Below are 23,162 nucleotides of genomic sequence, written 5' to 3' on the forward strand. Positions count from 1 at the left end.
GAAGTAAAGAGGGAGGGGAGGGGAAACTGCAGTTGGGATATAATATGAGAATACATTTTTTTTAAATAGTGCCATGTAAAGAATATCAGTAAGAAGAAATAAACATATAAAAGAACTACACAGATGGTCTTGAATTGAACAATATTCTAACTGAAATTTAAAAAAATTATAAAGAAGACTCTAAATCAAATTTGAGCTATAAGAGTAAGCATCAACAACTTCAAAGAAATACGAACTGAGATGCTCTGAGTTAACTTCTGCTGTCAATATGATACAGCTTAGAGCAACTGAGGTTCTCAACCTGTAGGTGGCAACTCCTTTAGGAGTCAAATAACCCTTTCACAGGGGTAGTTCAGACCATCAGAAAACACAACAGATACGATTCATAACTGTAGCAAAATTAGTTATGAAGTAGCAAAAATAATTTTATGTTTGGGGATCCCCACAACATGAAGAACTTCATTAAATGACTATAGCATTAGGAAGGTTGAGAAGCACTGCTTTCATGTATTGGCAGCACAGATAGGCCTAGCACTATGAATGCTAGTCATTAGAGTAAAGCTTCAAGTTGACCCTCAGCTTTATTTCGCCATGTTCAGTGGCATAAATATGTAGTATGTTTAGCAAAAGGGTCTTCTACTCACCTTGGGGAGGGTACCCAATGAACACAGTAAGGTGATTCCTAATGACACACAGGTACAATCACATCAGTGCACCACTCAACCCTCATCAGAGAGGCTGCTTCTTCAAGGAGATGGTAAGTAATACAGAGGTCCACATCTAGACAATGTGCAGAGTGACTCTGGTGCCATCAACCCTAAATAGGATGACTTCACTAAACCCCTGCCCTCAAAGCTCAGACATCTATGCAGAAAAGAAAGTGGACAGTTGTAAGAGCCTGAGGTATTGGGTAACTTCAAGGAAACAGCATTTTCCAACACAACAGGATGGATGCATATATAAACTCACAGATGGTGACAACATGAACTGTACAAGTTCAAGCCAGACAAAATCCCAACATGACAGAAGGGAAGTGGGCACAAACTACCACCTCTAGGCAAGAAATTATTTTCAATTGATAACTTCTGAGAGAGGGAAAAAAGTTTTCCTTTAGTGCAGTGTTACTAGGTATATTAACCATACTGCAGGGCAGGACTTAATCTTAGGAGTAATTGGCCAACAAAAATTGACTCCCATGTTGTAGGTTTTTTTTGTTTGTGTGAGTGTGTATGTGTGTGGTTTTTCTGTTTGTTTTGGTTTTAAGAAGCTATATGGTGGGGGAGGGAGAATCTAGGAAGAACTGAGGGAAGGGAAAGAATTTTATTAAAATTTGCTGCATGAAATTCTCAACTAAATAACACAGTAACAATTCAGAAAAAAATTAAATTAAAAAACAAAATCCCATGCTGGAATTTGGCAGGCTTGATCTTCTTCAGGTCTTGTGTAGGTAACCACAACAGCTACACAGTCATGAATGCAATAGCATTGTCATGTCCTGAAGGGAAGAATTTTACAGCATTTCTCCGAATCCTCTTAGAGTCTTCTCTGCCTTTCTTCTGTGACAGTTCCTGAGCCTTGATGGTAGAGGACACTGATACAGATGTTCCATTTAGAATTCGGCACACACAGTTAATTTGTGTTTGTGTTTGTGCATGTGTGTGTTGAGTTCTGAGCAGAAATTGGCGAGTACTTCCCAGAAATGATAGATGGTTTTTCATATATAAAGTTGACACCTACGAATATTTTTCTCTTGAAATACTAGTTTTATAATATTATGAACATTTTATTCTCACCCAAAGTTTAAGCTTCTTCTTGCAGTTGATGTTACATTCATTCTATCTGTTGATGGGCTTTGAATCACATGACGTCCTGGAGACATCTTCTTTACTTCCCACGCCAGTGAGGTTGGTCTGACAATTTAGAACATATAGTAGATGACTTTAACAGAAGAAGGAGAAACAAACTAATCTTTGCTTTTGATTGTTAATGAGTAAAAATATGGTCAAATCCTAACTTCTGCATGCAATCTTGCCTACCAGAAAGGTACCACACTAACAAGCAAGCAATCTTTGATGGTTTATGGTACAGAATTTTCCACACAAAGAAACAACTGCCACTATTTCCCTCAAAAAGATCATGGGGTTACAGAAGACATGAGACACATGCTTGTTTGCAACAGGATACATTATGCAGGTCTGGCTGTCCAGGAACTTGCTATGTTGATCAGGCTGGCCTGGAACTTAAGAGATCCTCCTGCCTCTACCTCTTGAGTACTGAAATTAAAACAGCATCACCATAACCAACTGAGATAAACCTGTTAAAATCTACAAGCGTCTCCATATGCCCAAAAAGGTAAGTTAAAACAATCCTACTAATTCAGGTTAATCTGTCTGATTTTCCAGATAACTAGGTTTATGGAAAAAAATCAAAATAAACAAAACAGCGAGGGTTAAGAGATGAGCACATAAGAATACATGAAATTTCTTTCTCTACCTCTTAATCACCATACAGTAGAAATACAAAGACACCATTGCTCTTCACTGGAGAACCTATGTGGATTAAATGGCCTTCTCTTCCTCTTTATTCTCTGTCCCACAATCAGCTGACAGGATACATATTCTATGAAAATATTTTTAAGCAACAGCCTGTATTCAAAGCCCATCATTCCAGCCAGTCTCTCTAAGCTTACTTTCCATGTAATATAGATATTTTAACCCCTCACTAAAAACACAAAACCAAAACAAAACCATATGAATCTGATTAGAGAAAACAAAAAAATTCAGACAAAATGGTATTCAAAAACCCAAAAATTTGAGTAAGTTATAACCAAATCACCTTTCTAAAAGAAGTTATAGCCCTACCAGAGGAAGGAGTCTATTCCCATCAACTTTGCCAACGTTTGGTATCTTTTATTAAAAAAAAAAAAAAATCAGCAAAATACATGGTCTTTGTTTTCTGTTTTTAATTGTGTAATTTTTTTAGTATAACTAGCAAGAATAACATGTTGTTGCCATTTGAATTTTTTCTTTGGAAGTTTACATATTGGTATGCTTGGCTCACTGTTCCTATTAAAATTTGTGTCATTTTCCAAATGATTTAAGAAAGTATATTGCTGCTATTATCATGATTATCATGACATATGGCTATAGATGCATCATTAGTGCTGTTATAAGAAAGTTTTATATTTTAAATTTACATATAAGCTTATTCTTGTTAAATCTAGTAAGCCAAAATATTATTGGTAATTTCTAATTTTATCTCAAAGCCTTTATTTAAAATATAGCTATATAAATGCTTATTAGTATTTTAATAAATTATATACACACACACACACACACACACATATATATATATATTTTCAATCCTAATCTTTAAACCCCAAGTCAAGCATGACTTGAAGAATATGCTAATAAAAACTAATGCCATGAACAGAAAATTTAAGGTTGTTTTCCATATGTCGGAGCTCTTCTTGAGGCAAAGAGAAGACATGATGGTAACTAGTTAATGTAAATGCCAATGTGTGTGCTTGGCATGGTGGTGCACACCTTTAATCTCAGCACTGGAGAAACAAAACCAGGTAGATCTAATTTGAGGCCAGCCTGGTATACAAAGCAAGCTCCAGGACAACAAGGGTTGTTACACAGAGAAATTCTGTCTCAGAAAAACAAAAGATGCACTGAGTGTTGAGAAAATGACTCCTCAGTGGGTAAAATGACTGTCACACAACATGAAGACCTAAATCTGGATCCCCAGTACCCCTGTGAAAGCCCAGTACAGTGGTGTGCATCCATAATCCCAGACCAGAAGGAACAGAGACAAGCAGACTTCTGGTGCTTTCTGGCAAGCCAGTCTAGCTAAGCCTGGTAAGCTCCAGGTTCAATGAGAGACCTTTCTCAAAATATGGTAGAAAATGATAAAGTAAGACACCCAATACCAACTTTTAACCTCTGTATATACACATAGAAATTCACATGCACAAATACTTGCTTACACTCAAACAACACACACAAACATACACACACATGAAATATTGGGACTTGAACATAACTCATATTCTGTCCTGTTCAACTGGTAATTTACTGCAGTAGGCTAAGAAAGCTGCTGAATGCTACAATAAACAGTATCACAATAATTTTGAACAGCTTATAAACAATAATGGTAAGAGTTTTGATGCACATTTCTCTCCTTTCATTTCCTACCTTGTCACCAGTAATTTTTAAGGAATTTACATAGATAGAATGTACATTTTTTAAATTTGACTTAAAGAATAAATGTCTCAAGTACTCTCATGCGCTTAAAGTACCTTTAGTCTATAAAATGAAATATAATAACCTGAAGTGATATGAAGAGAATACTAAATAGTTTACTATAGTATAATAATTAGCATATAATTAGGCCTTCTATATTTCTAAAATTGTAACAAATGAAATATTGATGTAGTATTCTAGTAGCAAGCAAATGTATCTAGAGAAACTAAAAACCAATCAATTTCCTTACTGCCTACCATGTTGAGAAACTATACCTTCCCGGAGACTGTGTTTACTTTAAGTATTCCCTACACTTACATAACTGTTTGATCTGTTGTCTTTGTCTTCAAGGTCAATGTTCCACCCTTCAAAAGCCATATCATCCATATACAGCATTATGTATAAGTTCCATTTTGTTATACTATTAGATAACAAAATTTATGTGTCAAATGTAGCAATTTAATTTCTGTACTAAATAATATGACTTGCACTAGGAAGGGCATTAATAATAAATATTTGTTACTGAACCAAATGAGAAATATTAGATTGTCACAGGTTTCAAATCAACCTGGTACGAAATCCACTATCTACTGTCAATTTCAAAGCCTGCTACTGAAACTAAGGTTACTACCAATATAAACACCAGAGTTCATTACCTGCTTTGAGCATCTGTCTTCTCTAACTTTTCCTGAAGTTGAATCCAGTCAATCAATGCTTTGAAATCTCTCACATAGTAATCCAGCATCATTAACACCTCCTAAGTTAAATAACAAAACATTAACTACTATTATGTGAAGAAAATTCTGTTGGGGGGAAAAAGAACTTTAGGAAAAATTACCAAAACAAAGAGCTTTCACGTTAATAGTTTTTTACATTTACTTTGCACTCATTAAAGAAGATACATAGTCTACTGATCTATTTTTTTTTTGTTCTTTTGGATTTGTTGCTTGTTTTTCATTCTGTTTTTAAGATAATGTAACATAATTTGAATCCAGAGCTTAAATATCAAGAAATGACACTAATACATATTTTCAAGGTCTTATTAACTAGCAATCATTTAATTCTTTATTGTGCAGTTTTTATACAGAAAAGTACATAAATAATACATGTAAAGTGTTAAAAGAAAAAAGTTATGTGACCAACAACAAACACACATGAATATAAGTCACTACAAAGACCTTACAACGATCACACATGACAAAGAATACAATACTAATCTGACAGTTTCTTGGTTTACCCTCCAGAGCCCCACCTCAGCCTCCCTCCTGGTAACCAGTGCTTCTAGTATAACACTGAATACAAGTGACCAGAGGAGCCATAACTTTCTGATTCCTTAGAGAGAAAAGATTTCAGCTTTACACCATTAAATATGTTCGGATTTCTCACACACACCCATTATTAGATTGAGGAACTTTCCTTCTGTCCTTCCACCTCCACCTTTACATGAGTTCCAGGCAATCAAACTTGGGTTGCCAGGCTTGGGCAGCAAGTACCAATACCTTCTGAGCCAACTCACCAGCCCTGTCCTTTAATTCTAAAATGTTTCTATTACATATAACTCAGTCTCTATCCCATACATATTGTTTTTAGTAATTCACATTTTTATTTCTAATTTCTACCACAATATCTTCTTTAACAAATAAATTATTCTGAAATGTTCTCCTGAGTTACCTATTTTCTGGGTCAAGCCCCATATAACTGCTTAGTTCTTAAGAATCTTTCACTACTCTAAAGCTTTCTGAAAATTTGCTACAATTCAGCTAGACTCTTATCTTCAGTGGGAGCACTGGCTTTAATTACACATTCTATCTGTCTAGAAATTTTTATTTAAATAGACCTGCTATTAGAAATTTTAAAACACACACACAAGCAACCTAAGTCTTTACAAAGAAAGTAATATTAGTCAAATGCACATTTGTACATAAAGAAAGGTATAATATCTCAAAGAACTAAAAGCAAAAAGAAATTCTTATAGTTTTTTTTAAATAAAAAAAAATCAACATTTTATTCTATAAAGTATACTTATGTGTTCTTTTCAAAAGATTATTATTTTTTTATTTATTATGATGTATGTATGGGTGTTTTGCCTGCATACATGTTTGTGCATTACAGGTGTGAATGGTACCCACAGAGGATCGAAGAGGACATTGGAATACCTGGAACTGGAGTTAGTTATTAGCCCTCATAGAGATTTTGGGATTTGAACTCAGGTCCTCTGGAAGAGCAGCCAGTACTCTTAATCACTGAGCCATCTCTCCAGCCTCTTCCTATGTGCTATTATGTATTAAAACAAAGTGATATATGAGGACGAATTAAGGACTACTATAAACTAGAATATTATTATGTGAAAGTAAAAGTGTTCATAAGCATATGTTACAAGTTCTAACAACTAAAAACATTAAATTCACAACAACATAGAATAACCTAAAAGGCATTATGCTAAGCAAAATAAGCTAAATGAAAGGAGAAAGCAGTATATTGTGTAGAGGAAAACTAGCACAATACACAGAAACAGAATTAAGGTTACCATGGACAAGAAGCGGAGAGGACATGGGTAGACTATAGGACAAAAGATTGTGTGTGTGTGTGGTCTACTGTAAAGCATGAAGAGTATAAGCTAAAAGTACTGCATTATATACTAAAAATTAAATAGATTTTGATGTTATTACTACAAATACACACAAAATAAACAATAAGGTGGTGACTATTAGTTGGCTTATCTGTAAAAATCATTTCATAATGAGTAGCAAAGCGTAAGTATATAACAAATGTATTCATGACAAATATAAGTATAAATAAATAAATAAATAAATAATACTATTTCAGTTAGATCCAAAAACTATGGGATATTTATAGATACAAATCCAATAAAATACATAAAGACCTATAAGAAAAGTAACAGAATGCAAATTTAAAATGTTTAAAAAAGGGGATGGAGCTTTTCTATTTTTGTGAACAAGGAAGAATTAATAGTCTTAAGATGTCAGTTCTTAAAATTTGGGGCAGAGATGGAAGGAATGACCATCCAGAGACTGCCCCATCTGCAGATCAATCCCATATACAACCACCAAACCCAGATACTATTGCGGATACCAACAAGAGCTTGCTGACAGGAGCCTGATACAGCTGCCCCCTGAGAGGCTCTGCCAGTGCCTGATAAATACAGAAGTGGATGCTCACTGCCATCCATTGGACTGAGCACAGAGACCCTAATGAAAGAGCTAGAGAAAGTACCCAAGGAGCTGAAGGAGTTTGCAGCCCCATAGGAGGAACAATATGAATTAACCAGTACCCCCAGAGCTCCCTGGAACTAAACCACCAATCAAAGAAAACACATGGTGGGACTCATGGCTCTAGCTGCATATGTGGCAGAGAATGGTCTAGTTGGTCATCAGTGGGAGGAGAGGCCCTTGGTCCGGTGAAGGTTCTATGCCCCAGTAGAGGGGAAGGCCAGGGCCAGAGTGGAAGTGGGTGGGTTGGGGAGTAGGGAGAGGGGGGAGGGGAGAAAGGATAGGGGATTTTCAGAGGGGAAACTAGGAAAGCGATAACATTTGAAATATAAATAAAGAAAATATTTTTAAAAAGTCAGTTCTTAATACTGATCCTACTTCTGAAAGATGCAATCCTAAATATAATATTCCGTAGGAATTAAAATACCAAATGTTGAAATCCTAAAACCTAAACCCTTGAAAAATTATAACTCTCATTTTCAAAAGATTATGCAAATAAGGGGGTGGGGAATAAGTAGAACTCTGAGGAAGAGACAGCTCATGTGACATATTAACAACAGCAACAAAAACAAACAGTTTAAAATGCATAGTCGTCTGTGTACAGCACTCCTTGCAACTGATGATATTCTAGGAGCACTTAATTAGTTAAGCTACACTTGCCCAAAGAAAAAGGGGCTTTCTCACTGGTTCAAAAATAACACATGTGCACAGAGGCAAAAACCAATGTCCTGTTGGTACTATTCCATGACCAGTGTTGTTTCTGCATGAGAATGTACTTAAAAGTATCCAAAACAACACTGAACCATGCCATAGAAGACGAGTAAATTTAGTAGAAATTGCTTTTGTCAGTATATATCTCAGGAGAATCTCAAAAAGAATAACAGTGTGCAGAAAAAAATGCAAACATTCTGTCTGAGGAGAGTCATGTCCCTTACCCCAAATGAAGCTCTTCATAATAGAGGACTTCAAAATATGGTTAGTGATCTTGGAAAACAGCCAGTTCTTATGAACTACCTGTAGATAAATCACCAATTATCTATCTCTGTTAAACCTTTTCATATATCAAAACTTGATTTTTCTGCTTTTTTTCTTTTTTCTTTTCATTTTTTAAGAATTTTGTCTACTAGTGAAAACTCAGAATTATTAGAAATAACTTACTATGTTGTATAGATTACCAGGGCAGGAAGTATATGCTTCTGACCTGTCCTCTAACTTTTGCTGTGAGCCTAAAAGTGTTAGACTCTAAACTAGAGGGTCTCAACCTTCTTAATGCTCCGACCCTTTCATACAGATCTTCATGTTGTGGTGACCCCTAACAATAAAATTACTTCATTGCTACATAATAACTGTAATTTTGTTACTTTATGAGTTATAATGTAAATATCTGAGATGCAGGATATTTGATATAAGAGCCCCAAAGGGATAATGACTCACAAGTTGAGAACCATTGTTCTGAATCTTATCACTATATCAATAACAAGCCTCATCAAAGAAGCCTTTCTTTACAGCAAAGGAAGACAATCTCAAAAAAAACAAAAACAAAACCAAAAACCATACGTGGACCAGTGCAGAGGTCACTAGATCACTGAGAGGACAGCCTCAAGAGATACATCTATATCATAGCTACTGCATCTACGGCTGAAGGAAAATGGCAGAAAGACTGTAGGAGCCAGAATGCTAGGAATTATGCTGTCAAACAGTCTCTCCTAGAAACTGATGTATTAACTAGAACAACAGCAGTAACAATGGGCATGTTACCATAGTAGTAGTTCCAGCACCCCTAGACAAGGAGCTATAGGCAACAAAAGACTGTTGGAGAAGGAGAGTTATCCTCTCCCCCAGGGATGAGTCACTTTACTGTTTGTCTAATGCAGAGTGGTCAGCCCTAAAACCACACACACACACACACACACACACGTAACTATATACACACTCACATACACACACATGTAACTATATATACACTCACACACATACACACACACAAGTAACAATAATAAAGAAAAGGAAGCTATCAACTCAAGACAGGGCGTCACAGAAGGGGCTGGAGGGAGGAAAGTGAGGAAGAAAGTGATGTAATTGTATTTCAATTAAAAAACGTTTTAAATAGGAGAGAACCGATCCAAAAAAAAAAAAAAAAAGAAAAAGAAACTCCTGACTCAAAAAATAGTTAACTTTTTTAATTACTTAGTACTTAAAATTTTACCATCATTTCTTATGTGCTTGGTACAAAGGCAAATGAGACAGGAGGCAAGATGATGTAACCACAGAAATTGCAGCTTTAGTTTAGCAGTGTCTCCTGGTTGGGCAAGAAGACAGAAGTGAGGAAAGCAAAACAAAAACAAAACAAAACAAAAACAAAAACAACAAAAAAGCCTTACTACTGTATCTCCTACTGATCAAAATCTCCCTTTGTACTTCCAAAAACAAATACTAAATTCACTGAATAGGATGAAAACATTTTAAAGCCAACTTAGCATGGATGAATATACCATCTATGTTCTCTGACCACATTACCATTATTACACTCTAGGTTTCCTCTTTTATGTTTGTATGTATGTCCACATGCATGTGTGGGTATACAAATACATGTATACATATAAATACAAATTAAGTACCTTGCTAACCTAGAAAAACACCCCCCCCCCCAAAAAAAAAAAAAAAAAAAAAAAAAGCTAACCTAGAAGCTCACTGTTTCAGCTAGGATAACTAACCAGTAACCTTTCAGGGGATGCCTCTCTTTGCCTATCAATACCGGGGTTACAACTATGCCTAGCCATGCCCAGGTGCTTGGGATTCAAATTTAGTTCCTCCTGCTTGAAAAGAAAGCTCTCTGTGGTGATTTGAATGAGAATACTTCGGCGGCGGGGGGGGGGGGGGGGGGGGGGGCAACATATTTGAATGTTTCTTTCCCAATTGGTGGACTGTTTGGGAAGGACTAGGAGGTATGGCTTTGGAGGAAGTGTAGGTGGGAGTGGGCTTTGCAGTTTCAAAAGTCCATAATAGGCCCAGTCTGTCTGTCTCTCTCTGTCTCTACCCTCTCCCCCCACTCCCATCACTCCCTCCCTCCCTCTCTCTGTCTCCTCTTTGTGGAGATCTCATGAAAGTTCTATGTTACTGCTCTAGCACCATGCCTGCCTATCTGCTGCCATGACAATCATGGATAGACTTAATATATAAACAAGTTCCCAATTAGTGATTTATTTTATAGGTTGCCTTAGTCATGGTGTATCTTCACAGCAATAGAACAGTAACTAAGACATGCTCTTACCCACTAAGCCATCTCCCCAGCTCACTTCATCTTATGTTTTGATGCAGGATCTCTCACTGGGGCTAGAGCTCACTGACTGGCTACATGGGCTGGCCAGCAGGAACCAGGGGCCCTCTTGCCTCTGCTGCCCAGCACTGGGATTACAAATGCATGCTGCTAAGTCTCACTTTCTATATGGATGCTGGCAATGGTAACTTAGGTCCCTGGGTTTGCACACTTACTCTCTCAGCCATCTCCCCAGGCCCTAGTTTTCTTCTTTAGGTAACCCACACTTACACTACTTTGACAATATATTCTATACATCTCACAAAACTAATCTTTTGCAATAAGTTCATTATGCATCTAAATCTCAAATTTTACTTTGTATAAGAAATGAATGTAAAGCATAGGTCACTAACTATACTCCATTCCCCTGTAAAGAAGCTAATAAAGTATAACTAAATATGTAAATATCATTTCACCAGCCAAAGCTGTCATTTAAATAATAAGGCAAAGAAATATAAATTATATCCATTTTACTATCCTACAACATTCTCCCTATAAGAAATGTCAGTCACAAAGCTCTAGAGATGGCTCACCAGGTAAGAGTAATTACTGTTCTTCGGAGGACTAGAATTCAGCTACCAACACCCACATGGCTGCTCACAACCATTTGTAACTCCAGTTCCAAGAAACCCAAGGCCTCTTCTGCCTTTATCAGCACCAGACATGCATATGTTGCACAATGTACATGCAGACAGACATACAGGAACATAAAAACGTTTTTAAAAATCTTTTTAAAATCACCAGTCTCTGTTTACTGTAAAGACTTTTCAATAGGCTCGGGCAGTATTTAAAAATGCAAGATTTTTTTTCCATATCTAAGTTTAAATTAACTTTGTAGAATCCATAGCAAATATCTTAAAAGTGTGTATAGAGATACATTTCATAAAACAGACCCAGTATTAATAAATTTGTCAAGTTATTTACAAATGAAATAAAGTGCCACCCTGAATAGCCATAAAAGGTATATTCTTCTTTACAAGACTTCTGAACAGAGAAGTATTGTTTATTTCCTTTCAAAGATAGGAAGTACTTGGTGCCAAATTACTGGTAATGAAAAGTCTTCTACAATCAGGAAAGAGACAAATTAAAAGAGTTAGTTGGCTTCCTTCTTTCAATTCTACTAATATAACTCAAATTGTCTAATTAAATTCATTCTACTTAAAACTACCTACATTAGGGAACAGAAAGATTTAATTTTGCATGATTTATTTTGGAAATTTTCAACTGATTTCCCTTTTGCTTGAAAAAACAAAAAAAAGTCCATGACAAGACCATAGCAGCAATATTTCTGATACTAGTTGGCAGAGAGAAAAGTACATTTGATGGTTAGACAGCATATTTTAAGGAATGTTTAGCTCAATGTTATCAAAAATGATCAGAATGGTAGCATGCAGCTGTAACCTGAGTCATGTTTGCAAATGAGTGAATACAAACAGACTAGAGGAGCTGCCAGAGCGGCCTCGAAGTCACTGATGCACATCTTTCTCCCTGAAGCTATGAAGGCCATTTTGTCAAGCAAGATGAAACAGAACAAAAGTGGCTCTGAAAGCAATGTTACAGGCATTCAGATAACTACATACAGAAATACAGCTAAAATTACCAATTAGTTTACCAATTGGCTGCAACGGATTCGATTGGTTCATAATTAATCTGAGTTACTGGCACAGAAAGCAGGACGGTTGACGCCATCCTTTGTCCTCCAGACACACAATACTGGTGCACAGGCCCCTGGGTCCAGAACATCAATATAGCCCTCCACCTGAGCTATAGGAATGAGCACAGCGGGTGTCAGTGCTGATGAAGAGGTAGAAACATTCATCACAAGAAATCCGTGCCAAAAGAGAACTTTCTAGAGAGGTGCTTCAGCAAGATAAGCATGAAGAATTTTTAGTTTATTTTTGGTTTTGTTTGTTTTTCAAGAAAGGGTTTCTCTGTCTGCTCTGGAATTCAATTTGTAGACCAGGCTGCCCTCCAAGTCTAAAAGATCCATCTGCCACTGCCTCCCCAGTACTGGGATTAAAGGTGTGTGCCAACCATCACCCGGCTGATGAGCATGAGGTTTAAGCTGCACTGCTTTGTAATACCTCCTTAGTTTCAGAAAGGCTAATACTAAAACTATAGTTCAAAAGGGAAATCAGCAAAAAGCAAAATGACAGGTAAATAATTTTAGTTTTCAAAACTATCTCATAACCATGCTCTTTCAAATATTTTTTCTTAATTTTCAATATAACAACCTAGAATGACATATAAACCTATTTATCAAACTCCTGAGGAGAAAAAAAAAACAAACAAGAAATAAAAACCTGCTAATGAAAGTAATTCTCCCATAATTTCATCACTACCAGCACTTCTGTGAACAAACTAAAGCTGCCGCTGTCTAGGTAAAAACACAGAAATATTTTATCGTAATTGCCAACCCTCTTAAACTTAGCAGCAAGTTGTCTTCCCAGATGTTTTTCTTACAGCATTCCCCACTGCTGCGGTGTTGCCAATTTAAAGTGTGCCCCTAATGTAGAATGAATGATCACCAGGGTGGCAGTAAGAAAGGTGCTCAAACTTTAAAAAATGAGTCTTAGTAGAAGGCCTTTACACCAAATAAGTCATGTCCTCAGAGGATGTGGATTCCAGTCTCTCTAGGTTCTAGTTCTGAGATGAGATTACACACACACACAAGCTGCTGCCATGATGAGAGACACAGACATGTGATACAAAAGGTTATACAACAGAACTGAACTGATTCCAAATCTTTAGAACTGTGAGTTAAATTGCCCTTTTTCTCTATAATTATTTCTCATCTATGGTATTTCATTATAGTAACAAAAACTGAATACACCTATTAAGAAAATGTAAACACCTAACACCCATGAAAATGAAATAAAGGTCAATCAACACACTCAAACTCAAATTCACCAATGTTTACCTATAATGATTGCTTAGGGCATTTATTTAGCCTGAAATAGTTTCCCAAATAACAAATATTTCACCTAAGTAAGTTTATACGAAAGATGAAACATCCTCAGACCTCATGTAGACTAACTGCTCACCTAAAAATTAAAGTTAAGTATGGTTATTGATCTTTATCCAAAGTCATACAAATAGGAAAGTCTATTTTCCTTTCAGGAAACAACAGATTTCACATACACAAAATTTCCTGTGAACAACAACCAGAAATGACCACTCTTACAAACATTATCAAATATAACAAATATTAATACATGTTGAAAACTCATAAATGCCATGTAAGTATTTTCTATTTAAAACTACTTAACTTATATTAATATGTCACATTTTCTAAGTTACTACAAGAAAAGTGTTTTTCAGAAAAACCTTTCCCTTCACTGCAGTACAGTGCATGAAAAAGCAGAAATTATTCTGTCAGATAAATACTGACTTTCCCCAAAAGGCAAATCTGAACTTGAGTGATGCAGGGAATGATGAGATTATTAGAATTACACTCGTATAGTATGGTATGGTATGTTATGGCATGGCATGGCATGGCATGGCATGGCATGGCATGGTATGGTATGGTATGGTATAGTATGGTATGGTATAATATAGTATGGTATGGTTGGTATGGTATGGTATGGTATGGTATAGTAGTTCTTGAGAAACAAGAACTGCTTTCTATTCAGAACAATTTGAAGTGACAAAAAAAATCTGAACCTTTCACCAAAAAGTGTAGCAAAAGATCATATCCATAGAAACAATATAAACATGGAAAACATGGCTATTGTTCTTTAGCAAACCCTGCACATAAATAAAAAAGAAAACCTGTAGTGTTTGAATCAATATGGGTTGAAGGTAATTTAGGAGTAATTTAATTGGAATTACACTTTCTTCAGGTCCTATAAGCAGCATCAAGAATAAATATTTATGGAATAAATAAACATTGAGTCAGGGAGGGTGGCACACACCTTAATCACTGCACTCAGAAAACAGAGACAGGTGGACCCTATGAGTAAGGCCAGCCTGGCTATATGGCAAATTTCAGGACAGCCAGGGCAACTGAGGGTTAGTGACACTGTCAAAGAAAATAAGTAAATAATATTAAAAATAAATAATATTGGAAATAAATGTTAAAGTACTCAATAGATAGTTACTGAGTAGACAGATATCCATTTCAGTTCTAGTCCTCAGGCCTGCTGCCGACTCACTATTAATTTCAGAGCTGCTAATAATTTTATAGTACATAGGAGTGCTGGAGACTATGATCTAGAAGATGACATTAACATGTTATTATTTATTACATTTCACATTCTGTCCCATTTTTGTATTACCAATCATATCATTTTTTTTCCTGAAAAATCTAAGCTGCCAAATTTATCCAGTATTGTTTTACATTTATTTATTGAGCGTATGCTATGGGGAGGTCAGAGGACAACTTGTAAGAGTTGGCTCACTCCTCCTATATGGGTGCTGTTAGGCTGAAAACAGGCCCCCCAAAATAGCAGTGCTGCTAATAATGTCCTAAATGACAGCCTGAGCTCATCTCAGGCTAGACACTGACTGGGTAAACAGAAAGCTTGCTACCTGAACTCAGCATTCCTCAGAAATCTTGTGAGGCAGATTTCTGTTTTTCAGGGAAAGTCATTACTTCCTTTATCTGCCCCCAAAGCTAAATACCTCTGGCAAAGAAGAACATCTAGTTCCTGACTAACTCAAGCAAGCCTGTAACAGATCAAATTTCCATGCTAGTTCCAAGGTTCTTCAGGCTCATATGCCTTTCTCCCACTGCAACCTGTCTCTTTAAAATTGGCAGGGCTTTTTGTTGTCCTGTGCTGTGAATAGAGCTAATCTTATGGCTCTACACTGATATTAGATAAAACTCCAAGGTTATTTTTTTTTAACTCTATAGCCATCAAAAAGAGCTCTTCTGAGACAAATGAGCACAGCTGTATAGGACCTGAAGGTCTTCATGATCCTTTCTCATCTAGGTTAGAACCCCAAGATTTAACTGGAATAGACACTCACCCAGATCTACAACCTATTTTCAGGTCATAATCATCTTTAAGACCTCTACAAAATAATTTTGTAATACATACATGAGTCCAGCAACCCCAAGTTAAGAATTCCTACTCTACAAAAACTCAAGTGACAGCACATGCTGGTAGGAATGTGGAGCAAGGGGAACACTCCTCCATTGCTGGTGGGAGTGCAAACTTGTACAACCTCTCTGGGAATCAATCTGGTGGTTTCTCAGAAAATCCGCAATAGTTCTACCTGAAGATCCAGCTATACAACTCTTGGGCATATACCCAAAAGATGCTCCACCATACCACAAGGACACATGCTCCACTGTGCTCATAGCAGCTTTATTCATAATAGCAACCCAAATGCCCCTCAACTGAAGAATAGATATAATAATGTAGTTCATTTACACAATGGAATACTACTCATCTATTAAAAACAAGGGCATCATGAATTTTGAAGGCAAATGGATGGAACTAAAAAATAACATCTTGAGTGAAGTAACCCAGACTCAAAAGGGTGTGCATGGCATACTCATAAGTGGATATTAGCCAGGATAACCACACTATACTCCACAGACCCAAAGAAGCTAAACAACAAGTAAGTCCCAAGTGAGCATGCTTAAATCTTACTTAGAAGAGGAACTAAAATAGTTATAGGAGGCAGGTGGAGGGAGGGAATGAGGTGGGAGAAAGGATGAAGAGGGGGGTTGGAGGGAGCAGGGCTCAGGATCAAGTGTGGAGAGAGAAAGGAGAGAGAGAGCCAAAGGGCCAGGAGAATGAATGGAAATCAGTAGCTGGCAATCATGGAAGGGTAGGGGCCATCTCAAGGACTTGCTAGAAACCTGGGATGGGAGAGGCTCCCAGGAGTCTACGGAAATGACTTTAGCTGAGACTCCTAGCAGAGGGAATGAAACCTAAAGCCACCTCCTGTAACCAGGCAGAATCCCCAGTGGAGGGATAAGGACACCAATCTACCCACAAAACTTTCCACCCAAAGTTTGTCCTGTCTACAAGAAATGCAGGGACAAAGATGGAGAAGAGACTAAGGGAATGGTCAACCAAGATCCAACCATGGGCAAGCACTAATCCCTGACTCTATAAATACTCTGTTATGCTTGCTAATAGCATAACTGTCCTCTGAGAGGCTCTACCCAGCAGCTGACTGAAACACATGCAGAGACCCACAGCCAAACATTGGACAGAGCTCAGAGAGTCTTATGGAAGAGTTGAGAACCCCCTGAGGAGATAAAAACACCAGAGTAAGATCAACAGAGTCAACTAACCTGGACCCTTGGAGGGTCTCAGAGACTGAACATGAGACTGAACATGAACATCATGACAATACATGAGCTGGACTTTGGGTCCCCACACATATGTAGCAGTGTTGCAGCTCAGTCTTCATGTAGGGGAACAACAACAGGGAGCTGTCTTCTAAAGTTGTTGCTTGTTTGTGAATCTCATTTCCCAATTGGGCTGCCTTGTCTGGCCTCAGTGGGAGAGGATGTGCCTAGCCCTGAAGAGACTTGATATGCCAGGGTAAAGGAATACCCAGGGGAGCTTTACCCTCTCAGAGGAGAAGGGGACAGAAGAAGGAGAGAGGGACTGTGTAAAAGGGGACTGAGAAAGGGAGCAGTGATTGGCACATAAGATAGATAGATAGATAGATAGATAGATAGATAGATAGATAGATAGATAAGGGGGGAAGAATTCCTACTCTGACACCTGAGGGGAAAAAAATCTTATTAAAGTTTTCTCCAATACTGAGATCTATTATTCCCTACATCTGCTTTCAGAAACCTCTCACTGCCTTAAGTGCATATACATTTTGAAATAGTTATACTTTAACATCAGTTAGTTTTCTATTGCTCTGATAAAACACCATGACCAACTTATAGGGAAGGAGTTTATTTGGGGCTTATGGTTCCAGGGGTTAGAATCCATAATGGCAGAGCAGAGTTACCAGGCAGCAGGAAGCTGCAGCAGTGGTTGGGAGTTCACATCTCAAACCACAAACAGGAAATACACAATACACTCAAAAATTTAAAAAATCAAAGCCTACCCCCAGTGACAGTTAATATTAAGAGTTATTAAATAGTGTGTATGTCCATCATTTTTTGCTTTTGTTGTTTGCTATTACATCTCTATTGATTCAGGGTTCTGTAATTGTTTTTGTTCCTTATTCCTTCTTAGCCTTGTTTGACCATCTCTTCCCTACCTAAGTATTCCTCCTGGATTCCTCTGTAGAACTAGTTTAAGGTCATAAATCCCTTAGATCTGTTGTTGTCAACATAAAGTGTTTCTTTCTACTTCGAGAACATCAAAGAGTTTTGATGGGCACAGAAATCTGTACTGGCAGACTTCAGAACTTACAGAACACTGGTCTAAACCTTTCTGGCTTTCATTATCTCCACTGAAAAACTAGTGTTTGAGTTATCTGACTCTGGATATTTTCTAGTTCCATCCATTTGCCGGCAAAACTCAGGATATCCTTGTTCTAAATAGCTGAGTAGTATTCCACTGTGTAAATGAACCACATTTTCTGCATCTATTCTTCTGTTGTGAGACATCTAGGTTGTTTCCAGCTTCTGGCTATCACAAATAAGGCCGGTATAAACATAGTGGAACATGTGCCCCTGTGGTAAAAATGTGTAGCCCAGGCTGGCCTCGAACTCGTGATCCTTCCTGCCTCTGCCTCCTTTAGCAAATCCTACCAGTGTGCACGTGTTTCAAGAGCAGAATCACAGCCAGTCTGAGGAGCCTGAGAGACATTCACAGGCTTTCAAAGGAGAAGAAGGTGGAGGACAACAAGCCTGCAGACCTCAGAATATCTCTGGACAACTGAAAAAAAAAGCAGGTCTTATGGGAAGATGCTTTTAAAGAGTGGTTTCACGAACCTGGAAAAAGAATGATGGTAGAATGGAGCAGCATGCACACTGGACAAAGGAGCATGTCCTTGCCAGGTAGGGACAGTCTTCAGGATGCTGGGAAGATTGAGCCATCACCAATTTGAAATCAGTGGCCTCAACCTCATCATTGCACAGATGGTGGTTTCTGCACAGGTACTGAATGTGATCTCCAGTCAGTATGCAACTTCACACTGGATCCCTCTGATCAAACCTGCCAGAATTCTTCATGTATTCACTTAGCCAAATGTTCAGAAGCACACTGTCCAAGCATCCTTCAAGTGGGAATGGGCTACTACAACAAGTCTGTTGCAACATAAACTCTCTAAGAGGCAACAACAATCTCTGTAGGCAACCCCACCACCAACAACCTACCACACATTTATTTCTTGTTCCCCACACCGCAAACTCAAATGGGAAACATGGAGAAGAAGAAAAATGTGTCCTCAGCATTCTTCCTTTTAAAACTCTAACACATTCCAGAATTCCGTAATCAAGGCAAATATCAATCCAGAGAAAATTCTATCATTTTCCTCTTTGTGAATTTAGATTTACAAATGTCGCAACAAAATCGTCTTAGTATTCACCTCAAACTTTACTGTGAACAAATAGAGGTCTGGCCACTACTAGACTAAATGCATAAATGCCAAAACCCAATGCCTCTTCAACCCACCTTTTGGCCCACTCTGTAAGGGAGCAAGAGAAAGGGAGGAGTAAGGGTTAGAGTGTGTGTGGTTTTACTGGAGTCTCATGTGAATTACAAACAAAGGTGTTAATAACACATTTAACATATGAAACACCAAACTGAACTATGATTATTCAGTTAAGGCACAAAAATTGCCAATGAATATAAAGCCTTCAATGCTTTAACAAAATACAGGGTAAATCAACTGAAAAATAAGAGAATGGGGCTAGGGATTTTTCTGTAGTTAGGAGCACCAGCTGTTCTCCAGAGAACTGGGGTTCAATTCCCAGAACCCACTTGGCAGCTCACAATTGTCTCAAACGCCAGTTCCTGTGGGTCAGATGCCTTTTTCTGGCCTCTGCAAGCACCTGCGGACATGAGGCAAAACACCCATAAACATAAAAAGAAATAAAAATAAAACACCAGGGAAATATCTGAGTTTTATATCTTACAAATATATTAACCAAATGTAAAATTAAATGGCAGAGTTTTGATAATGATAAAAGAGGAAAAAAAAGCAAAAAAGACTATAGATTATAACACAACATGTATACTAATTGCCAAATTGTATCTATTTGCATTATTTTAAAAGTCCTAAAGGCAGAAGAAAAAATGTTTTTAAGATCTTATCAGCATGACACTGCCAGTCTGTTGTATACAATCATCACGTTAACTTTCTCAAACCCCCTTTCACTCTTAACCTACACCTTACATAACAAATCTTTATAACTGTTAAACTTGCACAAAACTTTTGAAAAATGAGTGACAGAGCCAGAAATGAAAGCCACAATTCCTTACAACAATGAATTTTCCTCAAACAGCAGCACTAGAGGGAGGAGCCAATGGTTTAGTCATCACAAGAGCTGTACCTGCAACTGGCCAATCTCACTCCTTTACAGAAACAAATTTGATTTCTTCAGTCAGACATTGTTATTTTAAATCACAAAAACCAAAGAGTCTGTTCACATGATTGAGCTCTAGGAATGACCTAGAAACTTTGCAGTCTCATAGGCTCACTTTTAGGCTCACAAACTCTCTTTGTAGAAGAAGCTGAACCCAAAACGAAATATAGTAGTGTTTTCTACCACGATATGCTGACTACTTATATTCAAATGATATGAATTTAATTAAAAATATTTTTCTCGGGACAGTAAGATGAGTAAGCAAATTAAGGTACTTGCTATGTCTCCTAACAACCTTAGATTGATCCCCAAGACCCATACAATAAAGAGAGAAAATCAACCTACACAAGCTGTCCTCTGACTTCCACACGTGTCATGGCACATACACACAGACTAAACTTAACTTTTAAAAATAAATACTTTTCTTAAAACAAAAAGGTTTTAAATGATGAGAAAAAATTCATTGTAATCACCACACTACATATTTGAATAATTCTAATTATTGTTAATTTTAGAATGTAGTTCTGATGAACCATATTTTGAAGCTAGTTTAAAACTTACCTTGACTGTTTCCGATTAAAGCAGAAACACAAACCCTGTTTCAACTGTAACTTTTCTTTGACTCTTCATGTATTGCAAAGGCTAAATAATGAACCATGGTCACCAGTAAAATCATAGTTACTTAAAAAATATAAATTCTATCACCTCTTTAATAAATTCTATGAAAATGTACCATTGACTTTCTTAAGATTTTACTAAATAAAAATTAACATAGTATATAACTTGTATTTACTAAAAGACCAGGCTGTTCAGTGAGTTTCCAGAACAAGACTCTGCTTAAAATTCTTACAAAACACAAGATTATTTAAAAATCAGAAAACACCCCTTTCAGTGATATCCCGATCCCACCCAGAATTGTTTATGGTCAGCTATCCATTTCTTTTCTCTAACAAGAATAAATTAGGAGTGTCCTAATTATTTCAGCAGAAAGGGAGCAATTCCCAAATTAAAATCTCTAACTACTAACAGGAGCCAAAGACAATGCAGATAGAACTTTTGGAATTCTGTGTGTGCACCCATGCATGTGTGTGTGCGTGCATGCATACAACCTCTGATTCCTTCCCTAGGACTATGAGTTAAGACAGTTTTCCACTAAATCTTTCACAGGAAATGAGAAAACATGTATTACATCAAATGAAAAAAATTAAAAATTTAGAAATCTAAAAATCAAGAAAGCCTCAAGCATATGTCAATCTTGGAGCAGGGGTTAAAAGAACAATCCTCATTACAGGTACTGAAATAAAAATTACATAATTAAAACAAAAAAAATGAAGTAAGCAAGTCAGATATAGGAAACTTTTTAAAGTATATGACTTCAGATGAGTGACAAGCTACAAGCACACCTTACCTTACACTCCACCACACTCTGATCTGATTCACAAGTCACATAGATTTCATCTACTGCCCGGCGAAGATTGTCAAAAAGAAATGCCCAGTAGCGAGCTCTTAAGTCAATTTTTCTTGGGTGCCTTGTTTTTGTAGGACTTTTATCAAAATGCTTCTCTCCAGTTGTGGATGTTATTTTACATTCTACTGCAGTATTCTGATGAAATAAATGAACCATTAAAAAGGCAAGTAAAAGGCTTCTAGCATTATTATTTTTATAAAGCAATCTTTCAATAAGAATTTTTAAGACATTCTTTTCAGCTTATACCACACTTGAATTCATCAAATAAATGTCTTCCCTAAACGAGGCAGGTTTTTCTTGTAAAAACTCCGGCATGGAGGGGGAAGGAAGTCCCAAAGTTGCACCCTTAGCTGAGAAGTTCATGGCAGTTAAAGGGCAAGTACATGTGTATGCACTTAAGTGCACACATGCCACAGAGCAAGTGTCGAGGCAGAGGACAACTGGTGGGAGACAGCTTTCTTCTTCTGTCATGTGGGTTTTCAAGATCAAAGTCAAACTGTCAGGCTTGTTAGCAAGCATTTTAGCCACTGAGTCATCTCAGCAACCCAGCTGATCTCTTTTTGTGAGGATACTATTCCTATGATATTGCCATGATACTTTCTGCCAGGCTGAAAAGGCAAAAAGATTCTCACCAGATGATTTCTCAGCCTCCAGAACTTAAAAATAAATAAAATAGCCATCTAAATGGCTACTGCTTTTAAATTATTCATTTTGTGGAAATTTGTTACAGTAGCACAACACAGACTAAAACAATGGTTAACACTTGATCTTTGTATATCTGAAACTGACTTGAATTCATTTCTGTAATGGACTAACTATCTAACTAAGTAGAGCACGTCAGCAGAAGAGCTCTGTGGGTTTGCTGACCTTATAACTCTTAGATACTGCTCCAGTGTCTTTCTGTGGATACAAAGACTGCTAGTAACCTGTAATCCTCTGGTGTTACTTTTGTTAAGTTTAAAGATTTTCTTTTACCCTGATGTTCTGAAGTCCCTGTGGAACAGATCTAAGTATAAATCTACTTTTACTTAAGCTGCTCAGCTCCAGTTTACATTCTCAAGCCCCTTAGAGCATACAAGTGAAACCCTCTCAATGCGCCATTTGCTTTCTCCTTTGGAAGCCTGAGAAGACATGGACTAGAAATTCCATCTCAGGTTTTCTTCACCCCCGCCCCATGTCTTCAGTCCTCTCCTACTCTAAATCAACCTCAGAGAACTCTCCAGTTCATAAGTTCTTTCACTAATCTCCTTCCAATATGCCATTTATTTTAGTAATTGTAGTTTTCTAAAATTTCACTGATATATCTATAAGTGTGAAGTTAATAGTTAACTTTACTTCATAACTTATCAAATTTCCTGTATGGTCACTCGTTCCCTTCAGAACCTTAAACTCATTTATTTGAAAACTCTTTTTAGAATAATTTATCTTTTACTTTTCATTA

At 37.1% G+C, this 23,162-nt stretch overlaps 1 protein-coding gene across 6 annotated transcripts in view; it reads right to left on the reverse strand.

The window, feature by feature from the left end:
* Scaper (S phase cyclin A-associated protein in the ER) overlaps positions 1–23,162 on the reverse strand; it is a 388,343-nt gene that overhangs the window by 340,500 nt on the left and 24,681 nt on the right. For all 6 annotated transcript variants that reach the window (XM_030244383.1, XM_011242747.3, NM_001357652.1 and 3 more), the window contains 3 exons: positions 21,662–21,856; positions 4,904–5,004; positions 1,794–1,910 (listed from right to left, as the gene is read on the reverse strand). In XM_030244383.1, the coding sequence (XP_030100243.1) occupies positions 1,794–1,910; positions 4,904–5,004; positions 21,662–21,856 (413 nt within the window). The remainder of the gene's footprint in view (positions 1–1,793; positions 1,911–4,903; positions 5,005–21,661; positions 21,857–23,162) is intronic.

This window comes from Mus musculus, chromosome 9 (assembly GCF_000001635.26).
Source record: "Mus musculus strain C57BL/6J chromosome 9, GRCm38.p6 C57BL/6J".
In the NCBI taxonomy this organism is placed as follows: Eukaryota; Metazoa; Chordata; class Mammalia; order Rodentia; family Muridae; genus Mus; species Mus musculus.